General features: G+C 43.9%; 2 protein-coding genes and 1 pseudogene across 3 annotated transcripts; 1 reads left to right on the top strand and 2 right to left on the bottom strand.

Moving 5' to 3' along the window:
* Window positions 1-446: 446 nt before the first annotated feature.
* LOC136468712 (UDP-glycosyltransferase 73C3-like) lies at window positions 447-15,041 on the bottom strand (annotated as a pseudogene).
* LOC136475998 (3-ketoacyl-CoA synthase 11-like) lies at window positions 14,858-17,396 on the top strand. Its single transcript, XM_066473661.1, has 2 exons — window positions 14,858-15,033; window positions 15,549-17,396. The coding sequence occupies exon 2, from the start codon at window positions 15,556-15,558 to the stop codon at window positions 17,116-17,118; it is 1,563 nt and encodes a 520-aa protein (XP_066329758.1). The 5' UTR covers window positions 14,858-15,033; window positions 15,549-15,555; the 3' UTR covers window positions 17,119-17,396.
* Window positions 17,397-17,625: 229 nt separating this feature from the next.
* Window positions 17,626-24,514, bottom strand: LOC136476004 (uncharacterized). Of its 2 annotated transcripts, XM_066473670.1 has the most exons (8): window positions 24,132-24,270; window positions 23,260-23,354; window positions 23,048-23,183; window positions 22,278-22,359; window positions 21,063-21,238; window positions 20,322-20,459; window positions 20,097-20,236; window positions 17,626-18,163 (listed from the first exon to the last, which is right to left on the bottom strand). In XM_066473670.1, the coding sequence occupies exons 3-8, from the start codon at window positions 23,170-23,172 to the stop codon at window positions 17,994-17,996; spliced, it is 831 nt and encodes a 276-aa protein (XP_066329767.1). In that variant the 5' UTR covers window positions 23,173-23,183; window positions 23,260-23,354; window positions 24,132-24,270; the 3' UTR covers window positions 17,626-17,993. The 2 variants fall into 2 exon arrangements, with proteins under 2 accessions (XP_066329767.1, XP_066329766.1); XM_066473669.1 differs by lacking the exon at window positions 23,260-23,354 and having other exon boundaries at window positions 17,627-18,163; window positions 24,132-24,514.
* Between the last annotated feature and the right edge of the window lie 797 nt (window positions 24,515-25,311).

The following is a 25,311-nucleotide window of genomic DNA, read 5'->3' as shown; positions in this document are numbered from 1 at the left end:
TACGTACTAATATTAAAAAATGAAATGAATGTTTGGAGATGAACGTTACACTTAGACACATCACGAAACATACTCCCTTCATCTATAAAATGATGCAATTATCACTTTTTGAGTAGCCAAATGATTTCAAGTTTGATCAAAGTTGTATAAAAAATTAATAACATTTATGATAGAGGATAAGTTCCATTAATTAATTATGAAATATATTTTCGTAGTAAACCTAAGACATAAATGTTAATGTTATTCGCTATGAGTTTAGTCTAAGTTAAGTTAATTTGGCTTACACAAATCCTACAGTTGTATTCTTTTTCTTTTGTGGACATAAAGAGTACAGTACATGAGACTGAGGCCACTATATATTCAGGAGAATATGAATATGATACCAACACATTATCGGTAATTCCACCGAATCCGAAGAGTTCAAGAAATGCAGAAACACACACTAGTCATCTGTCCTGGTGTTCTTTGACTTCACTCCGCATGAAGCTTTGTGCCAGCCGTGTCAAGCTTTCATAGGACAAGCCTCCTTTCTCCATGGCCCTGTGATCTTTCTCCCCGTACTCCTTGGCCTTCCTCCTCCTCTCGTCAGCCGTCTCCCCTCCGCCCATCAACGCGGACACGGCCCGCACGATGTCGCCCCGCACGACTGCCACGGACTCGTCGTCCAGAATGAACACCGGAGCTGTCACGCCGATGGCCACGCCGACCCCGAGGACGTCCACGGCCAGCTGCTCGTTGAAGAACTGGTCCCCGAAGTGTGGCCACGTCACGACGGGCACGCCATGCACGATGGCCTCGAGGAGAGAGCTCCACCCACAGTGCATGACGAATCCGCCGACGGCGCGGTGTGACAGGACGGCCAGCTGCGGCGCCCAGCCGCGGACCACGAGGCCGCGCCCGGCCGTGCGAGCCTCCAGATCCTGGAGCCACCACTGCACCTCCGCCGTGCTTGCCCCGGACTCCTTCACGACCCAGAGGTACGGCCTGCCGGAGTCCTCGAGGCCGTGGCCGACCTCGAACAGCTGCTTGGGCCTTGGGGCGCTTGCGCGCGACGCTGCCGAAGCTGACGTACACGACAGAGCCGGGGGCCTGCTTGTCCAGCCACGCCGTGATGGCCTGCTGCTGACCAGCGGCGCCGGCGGGCACCTTGCCGCGCGACGCCGTGGCCTCGGCGTCCCGGTTACAGAGGCTGAGCGGGCCGAGCGTCCACACCGGCTTGCCCAGTGCCGCCTCGCAGCGCGACACGAACTGGGCCTCGATGTCCAAGAACGTGTTCACGACTGCGCCATCGGCTGTGCGCATGGCCTCCATGGCCTCATCGCGCAGCAGCTGGGTCGCTGGGTGGGTGAAGAAACCGGGCGCGGTGGCTTTCGTCACCACAACCGGCACGGCATGCTTGTCCTGGTCGCCGCCCGCGGCTATCCGCTCGTGCAGCCCGTGGTTGGAGGCCTGGAGGTCGCAGAGAGAGAAGAAGCACGACGTAGAAGAACAGCCGCGGGATTCCGAGGCTCCTGGCCACGCCGGCCGTCCATGGGTTGCACCAGTCAGAGATGATACAGCTGGGGCACGGCGTTAGCGAGCGCACGTAGGCGTCGAACGGGCCGGCGAGCTCCCGCAGCTCCAATAAGAAAGGGAGGAACTGGCTATTGTTGAGCGAGCATGTCGGCATTCTCGAAATCGGGGGGCAGACTGGACTCAGCCGGCGGGAAGGGGAGCTCGACGAACTCGAGGAGCAGCCCAGCGCGTGCGGCCTGCTCGGCGACGCCGCGCTGCCGCGCGACGTTGAGCGGCGTGGTGACCACGCTCACGCGCGCTCCGCCCTCCGCGCTCCTCTCGAGGAGGCGCGCGAGGTCGACCAGCGGGATGACCTGGCCCTGCACCACGAGAGGGACCAGGACGAAGTGTGGCGGCAGAGGCGGTGTCGCTGTCAAGGAAGCTGAGAGGGTCGTCCTCCGTGCGCACCATTGTCGACGTAGAGGCGAGTGGCAAGGAACTTGGGGAGCATCCGGATGGATGAAGAATGTTGGCCACTCAAGTGGCAAACAATTTGGCCACTCAAGAATGTTGGCCACCGAGAATGGTACAAAATTTCGACTGGAAATTGCTTGCGAAAAATTACTTGAGTTTGTTTTCTTGCTAGAAGAATTCCACGCGCGTTGCTGCGGGAATTAGTGATGGCTATCGTATTATTCTTATGGAGCACTGAGTATTTAGAACTTTTAGATGTAATATGGAAACATAAGCAAGTAGTTGTCTATTGGACAACTCAGAAATTATAATAAGCACTCTTCACTATGATGAAAAAAAGATCAAAAGTATTGAAACGTATTATCTGAATTTTCTAAGATTATACTGGAATTTTTAAAGTAATAAGTAATAAACATGGGGACAAAGAGTGGAGCTACAGTGATTCCCAACATGAATTATAGACTGATTCGACACAACAGAAAGGGAAAATCACTGCTGAAGTCTAATAGACTATAAAACGCTTCAGCCTCCATTGGGCTTTTGTACACAGCCCAATAGGCCTAGCAGGAGTCCAGTAGTTTGCTCGTGCGCAGAGTCGTCCGCCGTCGTCTACCTTCCGACCTCCGTCCGTCGCGCGAAAAAAAAAAAGAAGCCGAGCGTTGCCACGCACGAAGAAGAGGCAGTCCGCAGGGGGGTTCTCACCGGAGCGGAGGTCTGGAGGCCGCCATATTGGTAGATCCGCCCCTGCTGTGTGCCAGCCTCATGCTCGATCGCACGGCTCCTCCGCGCGTACACCGGCGTGGCCGCGTGGGGCAGGCAGCAGTGTCCAGCTCCAGCGGGTCAAGGGCGGGGAAGACGGCGAGGAGGTCGTGGGGAGCTCACGCAGGAGGAGATCGCAGTGTTCCTCTTCTTGGGTCATGGTGTGGAGAGGTTCGACCTCGGTGGTGGTGGATCCGCGGATGACGGAGGGGAGAAGCTGGGGGCCGTCATGGTGCTCCTCACCTGGTGGTGCTGTATGCGCTCGTCTCTGCTGGGTGCACCTTCTTATCAAAGATGAGTGGGTGATGACCGTTTCTCTGGATTTGTGGGGAGGTGAAGAGGTGCTGGAGATGACCGGGCAGTGCGCATGCAGTCGAGCAGATAGGAGGATTAGTGGTAATCTAATGGCTGGGTGATTCAGGCGTGATTAACTGTTGCGGTTTTTGTTAGTGATGACGTAGAGCGCTGTGGAATGAGATAGTTCTTTAGTGAGGTTTTGCTTTATAAAAGTATAGGATAGAATACGACGGATCTAGGATTGCAGGCCAAAACTACTTCCATTTGGAAATACGATCGAGTTCAGAGGACCCTTATCCACATCAGCAAAGTTGGCATTCGGGTTTATCATTCGTGTGGCGGACGTAGGTATGGCTTTGATGTGTTTATATTTAGAAATAAAAAAGAGAAATAAACTCTCCTCCTCTCTTCTCTCTTCTATCTATATACTCTCCTACTCTCAAAATAAATGTTGTTTTCATTTCTCGAGGAGTTAAACGTATTTAATTTTAACTAAATATATACAAAAAAATATCAATATTTATAGTACATAATTAATATCATTACGTAGATCGTCCCATCTATTTTCTTAATAAACTCATTTAGAGATATAAATGTTGCTAATATTTTCTACAAACCTAGTCAAACTTAGGTACAGTACCGTAGCGACACTTATTTTAAGATGGAGAGGGTATATCTCTACTGGTTAATAGCTTGTGTGTTGCTATGGGCTCACATCATGATCAATAAGGTGGATCTTTGGTTAAACTAACTAAAATGCTTATATAAAATAATAAATCAAAATTCAACTTTGCATAACCAAAGTACAAAGGATTATATGTAGCTCTGTATCAAGCATCCTTGTGAGACTGAACCAAAATCGACTCAACGCAAATAAAGAATAGATTGATTAAAACATGTCTCCTAAGTACATCTATAATTGGAATGCCCACAATGACATATATAAAAGAAAAAAGTACCAAAAACATATGAATAATAAAACATGCCATCTGTGTAACAGATCTGGAGCCTATCAAGTGAATTTACGTGACTCATTCTGTTTACAATTTCGATAAAATATTAACTACAAATCTAACATGGGTCTTGGAGCCGGAGTTGTGCTAAGCAGAAAAAAAGACAACATGCTCTTTACTGTAGTGCTAATCATACTTGCACTGTAGCAACTACGAAATGAACCTATGAAAAGAACATTGACCATTTAGCAAATATACATTAGAAAAGGGTAAACCTTCTATGGACGATGTTCTGCCTCATCTTCTAGTTCAGCTGAGCTTGAGCAGTCTCTTTCGGGTTGATTACACTCTGATATATGTGCGTTCGTAGTTATATAATTTTTTTTATGGCAAGATAGTTTCATATAATTTTTGTTATCGATTAATCATGGGGAAAATAGTGAAATTCCCAGCTGTCCGTAAAAACAATCTACTCCCTTCATTCCAAACTATAACACATTTTAGCTTTTCTAAATACATTGCTTTTACTATGTATCTAGACATAGTGGATATCTAACTGTATAGCAAAAGTTACGTATCCAGAAAAATCATAACGTCTTATAATTTTGAATGGAGAGAGTATTATTTTAGAACAATAGGCTCGAAGCCCGATGCATCACAATACCTTATGACCATATATCGTTTTGAGAGAATTTTTTATTTTACGCTGGAATATAACGATGAGAACTCAAAATTATGGGCTGCTAGCTTCGAATGTAGAAGAGCCTTGCAAAGATCGATTGAATAGGCACTTTTACATTCTTGTGATCAAAATCCTTGCTTGCTTACGATATAAGATATCCTCCCCAATCTTCATTTTCTTTTCTCTATCTTTTTAAAAACCTAACTTACCTTTTTAAAAAGACTAAATTACCTTTGTGGTCCATGTGAGCCATCAATCTAAAAAGCACTTCCTTCTCTCTTTACAGAAGGCTTAATTTATCTTTGTAGTCTACGTAAGCTACACCTCTAAAAATCTTTTCCTTCTCTTGTAAGGTGGGTCATAAAAGTCCAAGATTCTCATAGAGTAACCACATCATACAATGTAAGACACAATAAACTTACCACAAGATAGCTCATTTAAAGCCAAATACTTCCCTTATTGCTTATACAATACTCCTAAGAGCGCTTGCTTCTCTCCAGACCCATCCCTTGAGCGAGTTTGACGATGGACCTCCTCTCGTGGATCCTTGTCGGCTCCATCATCACCCTCCTCATCCTCTGTGTCTTGCTCATGATCCTTGGGAGCCACGTGAAACGTCGCGCCCCGCAGACAGACCTGCTCCCCGGCAGAGGAGCTGCGTGTCATTTGGGCGAGCCACCAGCGCCGTGAGATACATAATAAACCCAAAATGACATATAATTTGGGATAGAGGGTGGTATCAATTAATTTGTATGGTTGTCTGCAAGTTTCCTACCTAAGGCATTGAGCTACACATGTGCTAATTCTCAATCTATAGAGCTTGGGTGCCCAGTATTGTGCCAACTGCAAGCGAATGTGTGGCATCTCCTTAAGCTGCACTTTCCACATGTACATGTATTTGAGTTTGCGAGCGCTTTGAGGTTGAAATTGGGACAATAGCTAAAATTGAAAGAAAATTGGATTAGGCTCCCATTCACCCCCTCCTCTGGTCGTCTACACAGTCCTTCAATTGGTTTTAGAGCAGGTTAAGGAACGATTTGGCAAGAGAAGCCGGAGCTTTGTGATGCCTCCCAATTATTCATGGTTTAGAGCATAGTTAATAAACCAAAACTGATGCTACTCCTGCTCCTTGCCCAACTTGACGTTGATTCTAACTTTAATGGATATATGTCAAGAGTTTATCTCCCATTATTAGCCAAAACCTAGCTTATCTCAGGTGGGACGGGATCTGAAATAAGTCAGTAACTCGAGCTAAGCTTATTCCATTATTTGTATCTTGTGTCAAGCTTTTAGCTCATGTTGTAGCTCACGGACAAAGCTTTTATGACTTTTTATTATGATAATAATGAAAATATGGTCAAGAAAATAATACTAGGATTGAATATTTTTTATTATTCTTAATAAAAGCCTTTACTTAACATAAAAGTGTGGGAGTCCGGCCAAGTTCTAATGAGACAAAAACACTCCTCGCATTGGCCGTCGTCAAATCCTGACGTGCCCCTCCACGCTGCCATGATGACCTCCTCCGTGTGTGTGCCCAGTCCATCACCATGAATAGAGCGTCGTCTCCACCGCTCAACCTGCGCTGAGGTGGACGGCATCTGCACCGTGTAGCTCCCCGCACGGCATGCTTGTTAGACCTCATCCTTGGTTGTGGAAGGCCATCGATGGCAGCAAGAGTGGAATGACCGTCACATCGCTCTTAAAGAATAATTTTTTTGAATAGTACCACGCATGTTCAAACGTAAGATTTTTAGGGTATTATTTTGTTTCTGTTGTAACGCACGGGTATGATCCTATAATTATAAATATAAAAACTAAAAATTATGGGTTGCTAGTTTCAAGTAGAGAAGGGTCGTGCAAAGATCGATGGAATAGGCACTTTTGTAATCCTTGCTTGCTTACAGTATAAGATATCCTCTTAAATCTCCATTTCCTTTATTCTATCTTTTTAAAGACTCAATTTACCTTTGTAGTCCATATGAGCCATCAATCTAAACAGCATCATTGTTTCTCTTTTTTAAAGGCTTAACTTACCTCTGTGGTCCATGTGAGCTACACCTCTAGAAATCCCTTCCTTCTTTCATAAGGTGGGTCATAAAAGTCCAAGATTCTCGTAGAGTATCCGCACCGTACCATAAGACACAATAATCTTACCACGAGATAGCTCATTTAAAGCCAAATACTCCCCTCATTGCCTACACAGTACTCCTAAGAGCACTTGCTTCTCTCCAGAGCCATCCCTTGAGCGAGTTCGACGATGGACCTTGTCTCGTGGATCCTTGTGGGCTCCATCATCGCCCTCCTTATCCTCTGCGTCCTGCTCATGATCCTTGAGAGCTACGCGAAGCGTCGCGCCGCGCAGGCGGACCTGCTCCGCTGTGGAGGAGCTGCGCGTCGTCTGGGCGATTCACCGGCGCCGTGAGATGCATGAGTCCTCTGTTTCTTCGCGGTCCAGTTGGTGTGGTGTGCGTGGCCTCCATGCATGTGTGTGTGCACATGCTAGTTGCTTTAATAGATGTCTGGTCTGTTGGTCATTGTGTAGTGTAAGGACAGCATGGTGTGATGTGTCTGTAAGATAAGTTTAATGATCGATCACTATGGTGTCTGATTGGGGTTTCAGTAGCAATTAGTACTGCATTTGCGTTACTGTATGGTAATTTCGTGCTGTAGCTAGTAGTAAACGTGCGACGATGTCTTGTTCCTCTTGTTCTGTTCCTTCCAAATGATATGTTCCAGTACTTCATTTTTACAGAACTGATCGCATGCGCATGCGAGGGTGTTTCACGTGACCCAGCTTGGAATTTCTTTTTGAAACAATAAGAAAGAAATGATTTGATTTATGATTTTTGTTTGGTAAAGTCTTGAGCAGGAACAGATGAAGAAGCATTTGCATTTGCTTGTGCTCCGCCATGTTTTCTCGGTGTCGTCTCTGAAGATTGTCTGCATTGACCAAATTGAGAGGAATTTCCTTGCTCCTGACAACATTGTAGACATGCCGCAGCTTGCCAGATTGTGTGACGCGTGCCGACTCTTGCTCCTTTGTCTGTACGCAGATGATCATTGGAGATTTCAAGAGATGGGTGGAAAGTAATGAGATAGGTCAATCGAGGTATGTAACTCGATTCTCTTGTAGAAGCTTCACCAGTGAGTTATCTTTAGTGGTTATCTTAGTATTGTTTGATCGTTTCCAACCCTGCCTTGCTAATTCTTATTCAGAAACTAGAAGAGAAGGAAAGGAAATGCCTTAGTGATTCAGAGTTTCAGTCTCGCTACTCAGAGTTTCAGCCTTTTCAATTCATAGTTTTGTCTGTTTTCCAATGACATAACCAATGTTTACATCTTCGATGTGTGCTTTGTATCAACGCCTGTCTGCAAGTTTCCTACGTACAAAGGAATTTAACCTACTCATGCGCTAATTCTCAACCTGTAGAGTTCGGGTGCCTGGTGGCTGTGCCAACTGCAAGCGAATGTGGCAGCTCCTTGAGGTGCATTTCCCGCATGTATGTACACTAGTGATTCGGCAAGAGGAGCCGGAGCTTTGTGAGGCCTCCAAATTATTCACAGTTTATAGCGTAGTGAATATACAAAAACTGTTGCGGCTACTCCTGCTCCTTGGCCAACTTGACGTTGATCCCAATTTTAATGGATATATCTCAGGAGTTTATCTCCAATTATTAGCAAAACCCTAGATTTGCTCAGGTATGATGGAACCGTGAAATTAGTCAATAACTCGAGCTAGGTTTATTTCATTTTTGTATCTTGTGTCAACCTTTTAGCTCCCATTGCAGCCCACAGGCAAAACTTTTGTGACTTTACATTATGATAACTAGAAGAACATCGAGCGTTGCTGGGGAAGTTTAATATGATTTAAAATCAAATTATACGATGGCCTTCTCCGTGTGCAGAGTCCATCGCCATAGACAGAGCAAAGAGCATCATCCTGTGTCTGTCAACCTCAACTGTGATCGACGCTCAGCTCGTGCTGAGGTGGACGGTATTTGCACTGTGTTACTCCCCGCGCGGCGTGCTTAATGTTAGACCGCTTCTTGTAGTTGTGAAGACAAATGATAGCAGTAAGAGTGGAATATATGGCCGTCTCATGACTCTAAAAGAATCATTTTTTAATAGTACAAGACACGTCCAAACTTAAAATTTTCGTGACATTATTTTGTTTCCGTACAACGCAGGGCATGATCCTATAATTATAAACATAAAAACTGAAAATTATGGGCTGCTAGATTAGAGTATAGAAGGGTATTGCAAAACTTGATGTAATAATATTTTGAAGTCACTTTTGCATTCTTGATATCAAAATCCTTGCTTACTTACGGTACAAGATATCCTCTCCAATCTTCATTTTCTTGTCTCAGTCTTTTTAATGACCCACTTACCTTTGTGGTCCACATGAGCCACAACTTTAAAAAGCATTTATCTCCTTTTAAAGGCCTAACTTACCTTTATGGACTAGGTGACCTATAACTCTAAAAAGACATTCCTTCTTTCGTAAGGTGCGCCACAAAAGTCCAAGATTCTCGTAGAGTATCCGCAACATATTAGAAGACACAATCTTACCACGGGATAACTCATTTAAAGACAAATACTCCCCCACATTGCCTATACTATACTCCTGCATCTCATCGGGATGTTTTCCTAGCATCCTTAGAAGTTTAAACACAACGTGCTAGCCATAGTGCTGCACTTGCTTTGCCGCTCAATCGATCTCCGGTGTCCGTCCCATTTTTTTGTGTCCTCTGACTCGAAGCGCTTCTTCTCTCCTACCCATCCCTCGAGCGACTTCGACGATGGACCTCCTCTATGGATCCTTGTCGACTCTATCATTGCCCTCCTCATCCTCTACGTCATGCTAATAAATAAATGTTCTCACCACTAAATTGTTGATGTAGTTTTGATTAAGAATAAAACTCATTATTCTTAATAGAACTTCAATCAGACGATGATCCAACTAATCAAACTGTAAACTAAAATCTTGAACAATTTATTATACAATCTAATTGTAAATAAATGTATTACCAAGATGTAGCATATACCAGTATAATCCTTGACATGACGGCAACTAACTTTTTATGGATTGTAATCAAATATTAGAATTATACATTTTTATGGATTCTGTTTCCTAAATATTTTTATGGATTCTTAAAGAAATTGATTGACCTCGATATCTAACTCTATCAACATATGGATAGTATAAAATTAAAGTTATAATATATTTATGAGTAAATGTTTTTGTGCCTTATAATAGAAAAAAATATTAAAGTTGGAAGACTTAATAGGACATTGTCATATTATGCCCAATATTAAGTTATATTATATATGTCATGGTCATCATAAAATAAACTATAGCTTTCAAATTTTATAGAGTTCGATGTCTCTAGAAAAGCCAGAATGACTTATAATTAAGAACAAATGGAGTAGCTTTTTTCTTCTCCCATTGCAATGCACGAACATGTTTTTTGCTAGTAGAATAAAAAGTGCTAAAGCGTTTAACAAGTAAACCGTCAGGCACCTCTCTAATTTCATCTTCCAAGTAAAGTAGTGACCCTTAAACTTGGTAAAGACTATATCATCTGGGCCCCTAGATTCCTAAAATGTGCATCTAACCTGGCTCGCACCGTGTCACTGTCCAAACAGATCTAAGCCAAACCCGCTTGCCGACATGGCAAACGGGTATATGTCCATAATCTGTTTGGACCTAGGATGTAGTGTAGGTCTAGTACTTTAGGATGACAATGGGTACCTGATCTCCAATGTCTAATGGGGATTTGATACATTAGGGAATGGATTTAGGACGAATTTGCTCCCTAGTTGCCTGCCAATTTTTTAATGGAAAAATTGCATCCCCATCGAGTATAGTGGGGTGAGAACGTTCTGTATATTCCCGTCCCTGTTACCTATCAAGTTCCTAGAAATTCTAGAGTTTCTGCGAAAATAGGTCAAAATAACAAAATACAAGTATTTTGACCCAAGCCCAAAGATGGCGTATATAAACAGTAGAAGTGTGGAACCCTAGATTTTCTCCCCAAATCACATCATCTCTTTGTACCGTACTAGCCAGTGGCCCCCACCATCAGTCCGACTCCCGCGTCCAAGCAACGCATGGGATACGGGTGGGCAGGCGCAACACTACGCACGACACAAAGCTTGTGCGGACATATGGTGCCACCTTCGCCCACAGGCCACACCCAGCTCACCACCACCAGTCCACGCCACCACCTCTAAGGCTCTCATCTCACCACCCACCAGCAATCAAGAGAAGTAGAGAACCCTTCTTCCTCCTTAGCCCAATCCTCAGTTCCTCACCGGTTGGAGAAGCCATGGTGGCTTTGGGATCATGCAGTGACGGCCGATGACAACGCCATCAAGCTTGAGCTCCATTAGGTTTAACTCTAGCAGGGACATCAAGGGACACCGAAGATGACACCATCGAGCTTGGGATGATAAGGACATTGGACTTTTTGATGGGGGTGTATGCGACTATGGCCCAATAAGGATTTAGCTCATAGTGACCCATGTGTATATTGACGTGAGCTTGTGCGGGTTCAGTTCCACTTTAGTTGTTAAGGGTGGGTTAGGCCACTATCCCCGGTTTAACTTTTTTACGTGAAACATGGATGAAAGTGTAAGAGGTTTGGAGGTAGTGTGTGGTTCGCTCAGCAGACAGAGTAGACCTATGTCATTTGGACTCTAGGGAGTTACACTGAAGGTGATTGATGGGGATTCGACTTGTTGGGGATTTAATCCCATTCAAGCACTTAAAATCCCGACAAAACGGAACAAGGTCTAAATTATTCAACCCTATGCCATTTTCTCTTAGAGAGATGATTGCAAAAAAAATAATACTAAATTAACAAGAACATGTTTTTACAATGCTCTAGCATGCGGCAACGAGAAATATAATCATTCACACAAAGCCATGTGGAGTTTATTTTCATAAAGAGACACAATTGCTTGGTCTGCCCATAATTAATTAATGTCTAATCATAGTTAAAGCCAGCACAATGATGTGTTCTACAATAGTATTAGACAATGTTGAATTGATTCAAAAGCAATTAACGACACTGTGAAGGGAATTTGATTCAAGGAAATAAAAATGACTATATATTTAACCTGGATATGGTCACATTTGGTATTTGAATCTATCAAGATTACAAAACATGACATTGAGATATGCAAACATTAACATAGATAAGGGCATGCCGCAAGGAGAAAAATATAATCATCCACACAAAGCAATTTCAAGTTTATTTTCATAAAGAAACATAATAATTTCGTCTGCAACAATTAATCGATGCCTAATGGGAGTTAAGGCTAGCATGAATGGTGTGTTCTAGAATAATATTAGACCATGTTGGACTAATTTAAAAGCAATTAATAACACTACGAAGGGAATGTGATTCAAGGTAATAAAGAAGACTATATATGTAACCTGGTCACATTTAGTATTTGAATCTATCAAGATTATAAAACATGCCATTGAGATATGCAAACATTAATATAGGTGAAGGCATGCGGCAAGGAAGAAAATCATCCAAACAAAGCAATTTCAAGTTTATTTTCATAAAGAAACATAATTGAATGGTCTGCCAACAATTAATCAATGCCAAATGAGAGTTAAGGCCATCACGAATGATGTGTTCTAGAATAGTATTAGACTATGTTGAACTAATTCTAAAGCAATTAATGACACTAGGAAGGGAATATGATTGAAGGTAATAAACAATACTATATATGTAACTTGGATATGGTCACATTTAGTATTTCAATCTATCAAGATTACACAACATGCCACTGAGATATGCAAACATTAATATAGATAAGGACAACTGGTATTTATTATATCATAGTCCATGCCTCTATAAATACCATCTAAGGAGCCTATCAAGGACCACACTGAAGTATAAGCACATTTGCAAATTGTTCTTTCCTCAAATCATGGCAGCCTCTAGATGTGGCACAATGGGGAACGCGTGCCTTATAGTAGGCCTGTTCGCTCGGAGGAATTTGGAGAAATCTGGATGAATCTGGAGGAATTTATGAGAGCGTGAACAATGTTTTTCATCCGGTAATAGTGAAATTCGGCTGGTTTTCATACCAGCCGAACGCAGCCAGTATCTCTTGTGTTTGTCATGATTATACAATCAACATCATTCCCCTCAAGAGGTACATACATACTTTTTGGTACCTAATATATTGAGTTGAGAAAATACACTAACCAGCAATTTGCAGATGATGTGAGCTGTGATTGGGTACAACAACGATGTGTTCCTAAAAATTGTAATATCCAATGTCAAGTGTGGTACGGAGAACACCAATTCAAATCTACCTTTCGCAAGAGGACTCCTCCTTTTTCTGGCCAGTGTTGCTGCCAAATTTGTGCCCCACCACCAAGCTCCTAAGTCCAAGACCCCACAAGCCTAGCATTCTACTTAAATAATAATATTCCCCATTACTATTTTCTTGTTTCAGCAATATCAATAAATAAATATGTATTTAGCCAACTTCCTTATGTATGCAATGTGACCCATTTACTTGAAGGAATGCAACAAATATTTTCTAACTATATAACCATTACAACATATGTGGCCTGATGTGATGACTAGATATTTGCATTAATATATAGGTTTATTTTCCTCACAGTACCTAATCCATGATATGACGTCCTTGTGAAGAAAAACTATTGTCATACAATATGTGTCGTCTCTAAAAACCTTCTGTGGTAAAACAATAGAAAATCGTAGATTTGGTGATGATCACATTTTCATGGAAAACAATTAATTATGATGCTCGCAATCTTCATAGAAAATGTCATAATGCATAAGGCTTTGACACATGAACGATAACATGGCAAATTGGCAAGTGACTTGTTAGATTATGAGGCATAGTCGTGTATGGATACCCATCAGGTATGTTGTCCCCTGTCGAGGCGGAGGCGGACAAAATCTGTCCTCAGGACTAGAGACAGGGACGGGGATGCGACGATTTTTGCGTGGCAAGGATGAGAATGTTCTAGTGATATTCAGCAAGTACAACCCTGATGCCACCCCTAGTGTACCTGCACTTGGATATTTAAGAGGTGCTTAATTAAGTGGATAGCATTGTTAAGATGGAATTTGTGATAAAAATTACTCAAATAATAAAATATGTATGAAGTGCAAAGAAAATATAACATCACAAACATACTTGGCATTCTATAACAGGATTTGAATTGCTTAAGTACAAATGGAACAAACACATATATGTATAGATTCATAATACATCAGATCTAATTTAAAAGGACAAAGACTAATAACACTGATGAACTACGAATTCTTAAATAGCAATTAATAGAAAGGACTAAATTTCTAAATTACTCCAAAAATTAACAGAAAAGGTAATTGTTATTGCTACGAGCCAATTCAACTTAAAATTTGGTCCACACCAACTTGCAATACGTGGAGGCGTGAAGCCCAGGTGAGTGAGACGTAGGCCATAACCTAGTCAGGCCGTGGAGGCGTGGACCGCTTCACGTTTCCCAGGCCAGCTGAGCTGAATGGTCCCGCCGTGCGCTCGCGTGCTCCTTCCGTGGCAGGTCCACGGTCGCCGAGCGCCGACGAGACGTGCGGCAACAACGTGTGGAAGCTTCCATGGACACCCCCCGGTTCTGGAAGGCCTGATGAGCCTGAACGCCAGTCAAAGTCGCCCCCCTTCTTGCTTTTGGTACCCCAGGAATGCGTCAGAGGAAAATTCTCAGCACAGTGACTTGTCAAAGGACCGTCGTGACTGTAACTCGTCAATCGTCAGAGAATCATGGATGGATTCATGATCTCGCCGTACCATCATACCGTTCCTGTCTCTGCTAGAGTTCCATTTCACATCGACAGTTGCCTTATCCACGAATTAGTAGAGTCCTGCTAATCCTCCGAAAAGATGTCTCGCGACTTCAGATCCAAACTGCAGTTGATCCGCGGAGAAAACGGACAAACCGCCGGCTGTTCCCGCAAGAAAATCCCGTCACCCCAGCCACGTTCTCTCCGCCCCACATCTCACAAACTCACCGCCACCGCCAGATGTCGCTGACCGCTGGTGCCCCCAACCCTCGGCCAGCCCATGCCATCTCGATACGGGCCCACCTGCCCGCCAGAGGCCCGTCGGGGGACGCCGAAGCTGTCAGGTGGACCCTCGCACCGTTCCGCCTTCACCGCCCTCTCCTCCTCCTCCTCCTCCTCTATTAAAACCCCGGCTCCGGCGGGCGGGGCAGTGAACGGAGGTGGCCGCTCCTCTCCTCCCTGAGTTCCTTCCCCGTCGTGCTTCGAGTGGAGCCTGGTTCCGATCACAGGGGACTTGATCTGGTGCGGCTCCTCTGCAGTTTGATTGGTACGCATCGAGACGCCTTTCCTCTTTTGTTGATCGCGCACATGGCGTATTTGATCCGTTGTTGCTCGTTTTTCCTACCCTTGAGGAAGGGAACCCGTAGCCATTTCCGTGATCGGATCTTGAGCTCGCGAGAAAGATTCTTGTTCGGCTTGATTAGTTTCTTCCGCGCTATTGTTTGGGAGTGATCTCTTCGAATTTACAAGGGGACAGAAAGAAAAACTTGTGACCATTTCTGTTCTGAATTGCTGTTCTTTGGCACCTAAGATAACTGATAATTCAGATTTAAGGAAAAAAAATATGAGGGTTACTTTACATTCATTTTTGTTTGGTCGATTTTTGTGGCAACTTCTTGACTCGGATGTTGAAGAAATTAAGGAAACGCGTTGCATTTTTTTCAGCTAGCCATATCTCTCTACTCAGATCCTTTACACAAGCAACAAAGCACAAGATTGTGAAGTTTCATCTCGGCGTTGTTGTTTTTCTCGCTTTACTGACCTGACCGAACTCTGTTACAGAGGGGCCATGGAAAACCCGGCGCCGCCGACCGATCCGGCCGCCGCCACGGGCGCCACGCCGTCGCCGTCGCGGCAGCTGCCGGACTTCCAGCAGTCGGTGCGGCTCAAGTACGTGAAGCTGGGGTACCATTACCTCATCACCCACGGCATGTACCTGCTGCTGACCCCACTGATGGTGCTGGTCGCCGTGCACCTCTCCACGCTGTCCCCGCGCGACGTGGCCGACCTGTGGGCGCACCTCCGCCTCAACCTCATCTCCGTGGTGGCCTGCTCCACGCTGCTCGTCTTCCTGGGCACGGCCTACTTCCTGACCCGCCCGCGGCCCGTGTACCTGGTGGACTTCGCCTGCTACAAGCCGGGTCCCGAGCGGCGGTGCACGCGCGACACCTTCATGCGCTGCTCCAGGCTCACCGGCTGCTTCACGGACGCCAGCCTCGAGTTCCAGCGCAAGATCCTGGAGCGCTCGGGGCTCGGCGAGGACACGTACCTTCCCCCCGCCGTCACACGGGTGCCGCCCAACCCGTCCATGGACGAGGCGCGCGCGGAGGCGCGGGAGGTGATGTTCGGCGCCGTGGACGAGCTGCTGGCCAAGACGGGCGTGAAGCCCAAGGACATCGGGATCCTGGTGGTGAACTGCAGCCTGTTCAACCCGACGCCGTCGCTGTCGGCCATGGTGGTGAACCACTACAAGCTGCGCGGGAACGTGGTGAGCTACAACCTCGGCGGGATGGGGTGCAGCGCGGGGTTGCTGTCCGTGGACCTCGCCAGGGACCTGCTGCAGACGCACCCGGGGTCGTACGCGCTGGTGATCAGCACGGAGAACATCACGCTCAACTGGTACTCGGGCAACGACCGCTCCAAGCTGGTGTCCAACTGCCTGTTCCGGATGGGCGGCGCGGCGGTGCTGCTCTCGAACCGGCGGTCCGACCGGCGGCGGGCCAAGTACGAGCTGGTGCACACGGTGCGCACGCACAAGGGCGCCGACGACCGGTGCTTCGGCTGCGTGACGCAGGAGGAGGACGCCGAGGGCGTCCTGGGCGTGTCGCTGTCCAGGGACCTGATGGCGGTGGCGGGCGACGCGCTCAAGACCAACATCACGACGCTGGGCCCGCTGGTGCTGCCGCTGTCGGAGCAGCTGCTGTTCATGGCCACGCTGGTCGCCAAGAAGGTGCTCAAGATGAAGAAGGTGAAGCCGTACATCCCGGACTTCAAGCTGGCCTTCGAGCACTTCTGCATCCACGCGGGGGGGCGCGCCGTGCTGGACGAGCTGGAGAGCAACCTGTCGCTCACGGACTGGCACATGGAGCCGTCGCGGATGACGCTGCACCGGTTCGGGAACACGTCCAGCAGCTCGCTCTGGTACGAGCTGGCCTACAGCGAGGCCAAGGGGAGGATCCGCCGGCGCCACCGCGTGTGGCAGATCGCGTTCGGGTCGGGGTTCAAGTGCAACAGCGCCGTGTGGAGGGCGCTCCGCTCGGTGAACCCGGCGGAGGAGACCAACCCGTGGATGGACGAGATCGACAGGTTCCCCGTGGATGTTCCCAAGGTCTCCAAGGTTTCCACCGAGTGAAATGCACCACCGATCGTGGTTAACGATAGTGTTTACTATTCCTTCGGAGTTTGCAATTGTTTGGGTAAAGGATCTGGTGGGGATTTTCTTTAGTTTATATCACTAGGAAAGGCGATGATTGACTTCTCTGAGTTCGGATTATACATAGCATTCGTGTTGTTTCTGTATGGCCCTCGGCCCCTGGCCTATCTAGCAGTTGACAGTTCTGTGTTCTGACAATTCCACACTCTTGTTTGATCTGAGCCTTTCTGCTCTTCGATACATAAACCATCTCAACTCACTAGCTCCGTCTGATTTTAGCTTCATCTCATTTTACCTGAACCAAACAAAGGACATGCCGCTGAGCATCTCAAAACTTTCAAACAGCACCATCGAAGGGGAAGCTTCAGTGTACAGTGCTTTGCTAGCTCAATCAAAGGGACAGGCAGTTATGGAAATCCACTTCGGTGTCGCGACCAGGCTAACAATCATCCTCGTGGGAGTGGATTACTCTTTAGCTGCACACGATTAATAACGAACTAAAAATGGTATATTTAACCTTAACCGCAAAAAACATAAAATTGTCTCTCTCTCTCTCTCTTTTTTTTACTCTTGTATATTCGTTCACCTCAGTGGGAGTACCCTCCAGACTTTGAGAAGTACAAGGAGGACCCCCAACAAAATTCCACCATTCACCTAGGTGCTGTTACAGGAAACCCAACCACAGAAGGCCAGTGCTTATACTTTTACAAGTTTACAACAACCGATTCTGGGAGGAAGGAAGGGAAAGAGCATCCCACAAAAGTCTCCTAGCAAGCGTGCATCCCTACCCCTCTGCCTGCACGTCCTTAGGAGTTAAGGAATGTGGAAGCCTTCGATCTTGCGTGTGACATCATTTACCCCACCTTTGTCTTCCCGTTTGCATTTGCTGCCTCCTGTTCGTCGCTGTTAGCTGGACCCAACTGCCAGATTCGGATGGTTCCATCTTCGGATCCTGATGCATAAGATTCACCAACTGGAGTAAACCGTACGCAGTGGACCGGACCATGGTGCCCCTTGTTACATGCTGTTTAGCAGAAAGCAACATAGCCGCAAGTTCAGTGAGGATAGTCAGGTGCATAGTTTTTTGGATAATAATAATAAATTACAATAACGACTGCAATGGAATGAATATTCGACTGTCATGTAATGAAAACAGAATGTTCTATAGCTTCTATAACATCCCTGACCCCTGAGCTACTTCAAATGAATGGTAATCATGTTTTGCAAAACAAAAGGAAAGAAAGAATGCTAATAACTTGAGATTCAAATCCACACAGAGAATGCTTGGAATGATCCCATAAGAAACAGAACACTTATGTCAACTAGCAATATTTGTTTAACCACAGCTGTGAACCAGGCAGCCAGCCGAAACAAACTTATATAATACCAGAAACAACTTTAAAGAAAGGGCACCCTTAAAGAAATGGTACCATAAACAGACTTTGGAAGTTCAGGTCTACAAGCAACTGGCACTTATTAAAAAAGAGAGGACCAAAGTGAATAGACAAGCAGAATATCAGCTACAATTTTGAATAAAGAGCCTACTGGCATGGGCCAAGACATGTCTCCCTTGAGAACTAAGTGGACTAGGCATCTCTAATCTCCAAAACCTTGGTTGGGCTCTCAGAATGCGCTGTGGCTGTGGTTACAAAAAAACTGACCCCGGTCGGCCGCGGTTGAAGTTTCCTATTCAAGTTCATCACTGTGTCCATGCTTTCTTCTCTATGGCAGTAACAACCAAGGTGGGAGGTGGGGTAAAAACTTTATTTTGGACCGATAGATGGATTCATGTCCAGAGGATAGCCAATCTTGCTCCTAGTGTGTTTAGATTGGCTCCCAAAAAGGACAGTGCTTGAGGCCCTCATTGGTCAGGTCTGGATTTCTGATATCCAAGGTGCATTGACTGTAATTGCGATTTCTGAATGTATACTGCTTTGGGATCTTCTTTCTGAGGTGGCCCTGCAACCTGGTGCGGAGTACTCAGATTTCGCATTTCTCGACTAATGGTCAGTACTCCAGTAAGACAGCATACGAGGGTCTCTTCCGTGGGAAATGATTTGGAAATACTGGGCCCGGGCAAATCCCGCTTCATTTTGTGGCTAGTTGCCCATGGTAGATGTTGGACTGCTGTTCGTCTCGCACACGAGACCTTCCAAATCCAGCCTAATGCCCACATTGTGATCAAGATGAAGAGATGATGAACCACCTTGTCCTGTGTGTGGGAATTCTGACTCAACATTTTGCAAATGATCGGCTACTGATCCTTGCTTCGCAAGCTGCGGAGTTCTCCCTTGTTGATAGGTGGGAAAAAAATCTGTTGTTGGAGTTGATAACCTGATTTGGAAGGGACTTAACTCCCTCATCATTCTAGGGGTCGAAAACCTGATTCAGAAGGGACTTAACTCCCTCATCATTCTAGGGGCGGACCTTGTGGAACCACCACACCCGTTGTGTGTTTAATGGGGTTTCTCCTAGCATAGCTAGAGCACTTCAGCTTGCTTGTGAAGAGCTACAGCTGTGGGGCCTGGAGGGATTTCGTACCTCCTTGTCCTTGAGCCAGATGTAAGTTCAATCTTAGGCCGAGGTCATGTACATCTTTTAAAGGCGTGCATGAAGAATTGGGACAGTGTGGTTGTGTGTTGTAAGTGTTCTTACCCCCCCCCCCCTTTTTATTTCTTCTTCTTAATAAAATGATGCGCAGCTCTGGCGCGTGTTCAAGAAAAAAAAATGAATAACAGACTAAGCGAAGAAGTAAAGATTCGTCATATGGGGTCTAACTTTAACCATAGTTCATTGCAGCCTCGCAAGTGACAATCTAATGTTACTAAAACAGGAAAATACTCGGGGGGGGGGGGGGCTCTCGACAAGGCAAATTTGTTGCAGCAAGAATATTCTGAAACAAGTTGTAGGTATCATGACAAAGAACTATAGACAAACCTTGGAACAGAGAGACTTACCTAATTCTTCTCCAGTGAAGAAATCGAAGACACGAACCCACATGTCTTCTCCACCAGTGACAAATTTATTCCCACACTTCGGTTCAAGAGAAGCTGACTCCACTGCACATGGCATATTATAGCTCTTAACAAGTCCAAAGCTGCAGAAAAACAAGATATATTATGTAAGCAACAAAGCCAACGCATCTCTCGGCATTGTCAAAGTAAGGTACAGAAATGTCTTACTGATTTGCATCCCAAAACTTCACGCTTGAGCCATCAGTTGTCGTGATAAACCGACCATCTTGGCTTACTTCTGAGCTGGTGACAGGTGATTTGGTTTCAAGTGTTTGGACAATTTTCCCACTCCTTACATCCCATAACCTATCAAGAGGCGGTACCAATCAAGAAGAACAAAAAAAAAATACATAACTTAAATTTAACACATGTTTTGATAAGGTACTTAAATACATAGTTCAGCTTAACATTATTTTAATTAGAGTTCTTAAAAAAAGTGCAAGGAAGTTGCTAGAAACCTGTAAAGGGTAAATAATCAATCTGATTACCTCATATTCCTATATCAAAATCATTGGATTCACAGATGTATATGTCCATATTGGTATTTGCATTGATATGTACGTGACACACTTTCGACAGTGACATACTTAAGGTGCAGACTTTGCAAGTAAAGAGACACAGAAGACAGAGATCAAGATATGATTTCTAGGGAAATAGAGGAGCTTCTTCAGTGCAAGAATTTAATTATTATTTCAAAATTAAATGAATTCGTAAAAGTTGAGTTCTGAATTATGTCTTTGTGTTCGCAGTTTAACAGGGCCCAACCCCAAATAACAGCCATCTCTGCCAGGCCCTATCAATAACAGTTCAGAATGCTTATTTTGTATATAAAATCAACTTCTACATAGCAAATTGGCAATACTAATCTGGAGCTAAAAATAATGCAGTTAACAGTACATGCAGACAAACCTCACACCACCTAAATCCGTGCAGGAACTTAATATAGTTTGGTCACTATGAAGCCAAGTGACAGTTCTGACAGAACCAGGTGATTTGTCAATTTCTCTTGGAGTTGCATCTGGGAGGTTCAAATCATATATACGCAAAATCTTCTCAAAACCTCCTGTAAGCAACATGTGGGTATCCTGCAAGAAACATTTGTGTTTTAGATGAGATATAAATCTATGCATGCAGAAAACTCTCTGAGTTAATGCGGCGAAAAATAAACTGAAGGAAAGAAACTGTAGGGATTCAAAGAAGTTTAAAATGATTTAATGGTTAAATTTCTAGAATTAGTCATAAGAAGGTTATGTTCAAGATTATCTTCAAGATGGACATTTCCAAATCCTATTTGATGAGTAAGTTAACTGGGCTAGAGAAAATAAACCTTATACAGAATTTCAGACTAGACTAGCAAGTCATCTTGCTACAGTTCAGATTTCAGAATGTACACAACTGGACAAGTAGCTATACATAATAATGAAACTACATATTCTCCATGAAATACAAGAGGCATAATCGATCACCTTGTTAAATTAGAAAACTCCAACCTGAATCACATGAGAAGGTTGAATAAATAGAGTTAAATGGAAAGGAAAGTTTATGATAGCTTAGGAGATAAGAAAGAATTGAAATTCTACTGTTTCATCATAAACTAATAACTTTCTTAGACAATGCAAGGCTGTGGATCACTTCGAAGTATGATATCAACTAGAGCCACTTAAAAACTTGTGATGATCAGATAAGTGATGTTTACATCAGTAATTCAATAGGATGCTAATTTAAGGTCAATCGGTCAATCCAAAAATTGTAATAGAATATTGATAAACTTTTAGGTACAAATATACTGTTTTTAGACACTTCCTAGAGACCTAGACAAAGTTTGCATAAATCATCAATTCTAGGGATCCATGCAACCACACAAAAGTAATGGGTACATACATTTTTGGCATTATTAATAACCAATATGATAAGCAGGCATCTAAAATTTACAACGCAAAATAATACAAATAATCACCATTACACTCAACCAATAAAAAATAGAGGAATGTGTTGCAGGTCACCAGTAAAAAAGAAAGAATTGATCGGAACAAGGCGACAAAAAGGGCAATAAAAGCAGCCAACAGAATTACATGACTACAGGAGAGGAACATTTATGATGCTTGAATATGGTAAGACTATAACCTCAGAAAAAGCACATGCACGGACAATATGCTTGTGTTCGAAGGAGTGGAGCACATCGCCTGTTAGTGCATCCCATATTTTTCTGAAAAAAAGAGATAATCAACACATATTCCCAAAAATGGAAACGGACAATCTAGAGCATCATGTGGAAACTGAGCTTATATGCCATTCATGTAAACCATCCCATGTCATTTTGACAGTTCATTTTTTCATTCAGGTAGCTGGTGCAAAATCCAGCCAGTTGACATATTATTCAAGATATAGAAGGGTTGGTTAACTTACATAGATTAGTATTTACACTTTCGACTTTTCTCCAAGTCAAATCATCCAGCACAAAGTTAATCTTGTGTTTCTTGGTAGCGTTTATTTCACATAGTTTGTATCATATTTGCTTTTCAGTAGATAGTAATTAACAAATGCAATGAAAAGTTAACCAAATCGAGTAACATACTGAAATCAAATCGGGAGCCCTCATTTATCTTAGTGCATTCTAACTCTTTAAACATCATGTATTATGAAAATTGAGAATAGCCCTTGAAAAGAAAAGAAAAATGTGACTTATATTACAAAAATTCCCAGCCAAATTGAGATGTCTTTACAACATATAACATGCCAAAATTAATGTAGTAGTAAATAGCCAAATTGAGATAACACAAGAAAAAAATACACCAGCGAATGGTAAACAGATGGTCAATTCAAATGATATGCAGCATCCTTCAGAGGGAATAATTACAGTAACACCAGGGGACTTTGTGAAATGAGAACCATACGCTGAAAAGTCAGCAGAACCAGATGCAGCACGCAGAGCATTGGTGTCAAGGCAAGCGCTCCATACAGCGCCTTTGTGGCCTTGAAATGTCCCAATCCAATCTCCAGTTTCACCATTGCGAAGCATTGGATTTGAATCTGCAAACAAAACCATGCTATCAATAACAGCGATGCAATAAGCAAGGAACACTATCCAACAATAGACGAAGCTCACACGGTGCAAATTGTAACTGATGACATTGCCCCTGTACCGTATAAATATGGACACGCCCTTCACCAGAATTTATGATATGATCCAGTAGAATTGAACTGCTGAATAAATAGTCAAATTTCTTGTGCCAACTAATAATGCTAAAAAAATCTAATGATTGCTGTACAGTAAAAACTATAGGAACTGACTATTTAGCTAAACCAAAGAGATACCTAAGATAATACTTCCAACAAGGAATCCAAATGTATGCATAAGCAGATCAAGTAATTAGGCTCAAAAGAACAGTTATATGGTCAACACTCAACAACTTAGTATCTGGTTCAGCTTAAGCCCTGAACATTACAACAGTTCCTCAGTTTTGCTATGTTAAAGAGCAATAACCCAAGTCACTTAAACACTGACTGCCATGGGATCGGAGGCAAACAAGAGGTGGTCTCATCTATCAGTGACTCAACGGCTTGTTTTGTACTTGAATGCACACAAAACGCGGAGGCAGCTAAATGCAATGAGCCAATGACAACTGAATAGCATAGCCAATTTATCAGGTATTGACAACTTGATGGTTCGATCTCACAATTCAAACAGCAATTGCTGGAAACTAATATAATAAAGCATCCACATGTAACAATCAATCGATATAGATCCAGATTCTGGACCAGGGTCTCTGTGACAGTTACATGCTTACCAAGATGAACATCAGTAGCAGCCGAATGTACATGACTACACAATCCACCAGTATCTACGAAATTAACTGCATTTTTCACCTTAGGAACCATCTATCTCAATCATCTTGCAATTCATATCCACAATATAACTCACACACTCACTCCCAATCTATAAATCAAGCAAAAGTGACGGGTTCAGCGATGGCGTACCTTTGCTAGCGCTGATGAGGAAATAGCCGTCGGGCGTGACGGGGCTGTAGAAGAGGTCCACCACCGGGCGCGAGTGCCCATGGCACACCGTCGGCACCGCCACCTTCTTCTTGTCCATCCCTCCGCCTCTCGGCAATCCTTTCCTAACCTTAGCAGCTTCAACACCTCACCGCCACCGAGCACAACCTAAAACAGCGCGGTGCACTAGCCCTAGCCCTAGACCGATTAAAAAAACGAAAAAATCAGGGTTAAATTGGGGTCCGTACCGGATTGGATGATCCGGATCTGTGGTTTGATTTGTTATTTGTACACAGAAATTGTGCCTGGTGTTGATGGTGGGATAATTACAGCGATGTGGTGGAGACCAACGGATCGGGAATCTAACTAGTACTACTATTGTATATATACTAGTGTGATGTGAAACAGGCGAACAGAGAAGGGATATTTTTATTTTTAGGCGTGTCAGACACTACTTTTTATTCCCTTTTTTACTATTTTAATAAAATAGAAGGGACTCGTACAGGAATTTTTAGTCTCTGGTCCACTAATCCCTTGAAAGAGGCTTTTAGGACTAATGGATCAACTTTACAGCCCTTATCTCTCCCTCTCTCTACTCCCTCACCTGTGTCCAAAGGAAGAAGAAGGATATTTTAGTCTTTATTCAGCCATTTAGTCTCTTTTAGTCCCTGAAACCAAACATGTTATTTAGTCCCTCTTTTAATACTCTTTTAGTCTCTAGTCTTTAGTCCCTGGATAACATGTTTAATTTCAAGGACTAAAGGGCTGAATAAAGACTAAAATATCCTTCTTCCTATGGACAGAGGCGAGAGAGGAGTGAGAGGGAGAGATAAAGGCTGTAAAGTTGGTCCATTAGTCCTTAAAAAGCATCTTTCAAAGGAATAGTGGACTAGAGACTAAAAGTCCCTCTAATAGTCCCTCCTATTTGGTTAAAAGGGATTAAAAATGACTAAAAATAGTCTATAGTCCTATAAAACCAAACATACTCTTAATCCTCTTTTAGTCTCTAGTCTCTAGTCTCTAGTCCAATCTCAAAGGCCCTGTTTGGCTTATCTCATATTCAGCTTGTTCGACTTCTTTTTTAGCCGAAACAGTATTTTTTCTCATAACAAATCAGTCGAAACAGTGTTTTTGAACGAACGGGGCCAAATGGCTGTTGCAG

This window comes from Miscanthus floridulus, chromosome 8, assembly GCF_019320115.1.
Source record: "Miscanthus floridulus cultivar M001 chromosome 8, ASM1932011v1, whole genome shotgun sequence".
NCBI classification, from domain to species: Eukaryota; Viridiplantae; Streptophyta; class Magnoliopsida; order Poales; family Poaceae; genus Miscanthus; species Miscanthus floridulus.
The sequence above is the reverse complement of the archived record's forward strand: the minus strand, read 5'-3'. Positions and strand labels throughout refer to the sequence as shown.

What these genes read in the sequence shown, in the direction of transcription:
- LOC136475998 (XM_066473661.1), top strand. Translation starts at nt 15,556, where the DNA reads ATGGAAAACCCGGCGCCGCCGACCGATCCGGCCGCCGCCACGGGCGCC.
- LOC136476004 (XM_066473669.1), bottom strand. Translation starts at nt 24,249, where the DNA reads ATGGACAAGAAGAAGGTGGCGGTGCCGACGGTGTGCCATGGGCACTCG. An exon ending in GGTTCTGCTGACTTTTCAGC is followed by an intron (nt 22,360 to 23,047) that starts GTATGGTTCTCA and finishes TCTTTTTTTCAG; the next exon opens with AAAAATATGGGATGCACTAA. An exon ending in ACGGATTTAGGTGGTGTGAG is followed by an intron (nt 20,460 to 21,062) that starts GTTTGTCTGCAT and finishes GCCTCTTGATAG; the next exon opens with GTTATGGGATGTAAGGAGTG.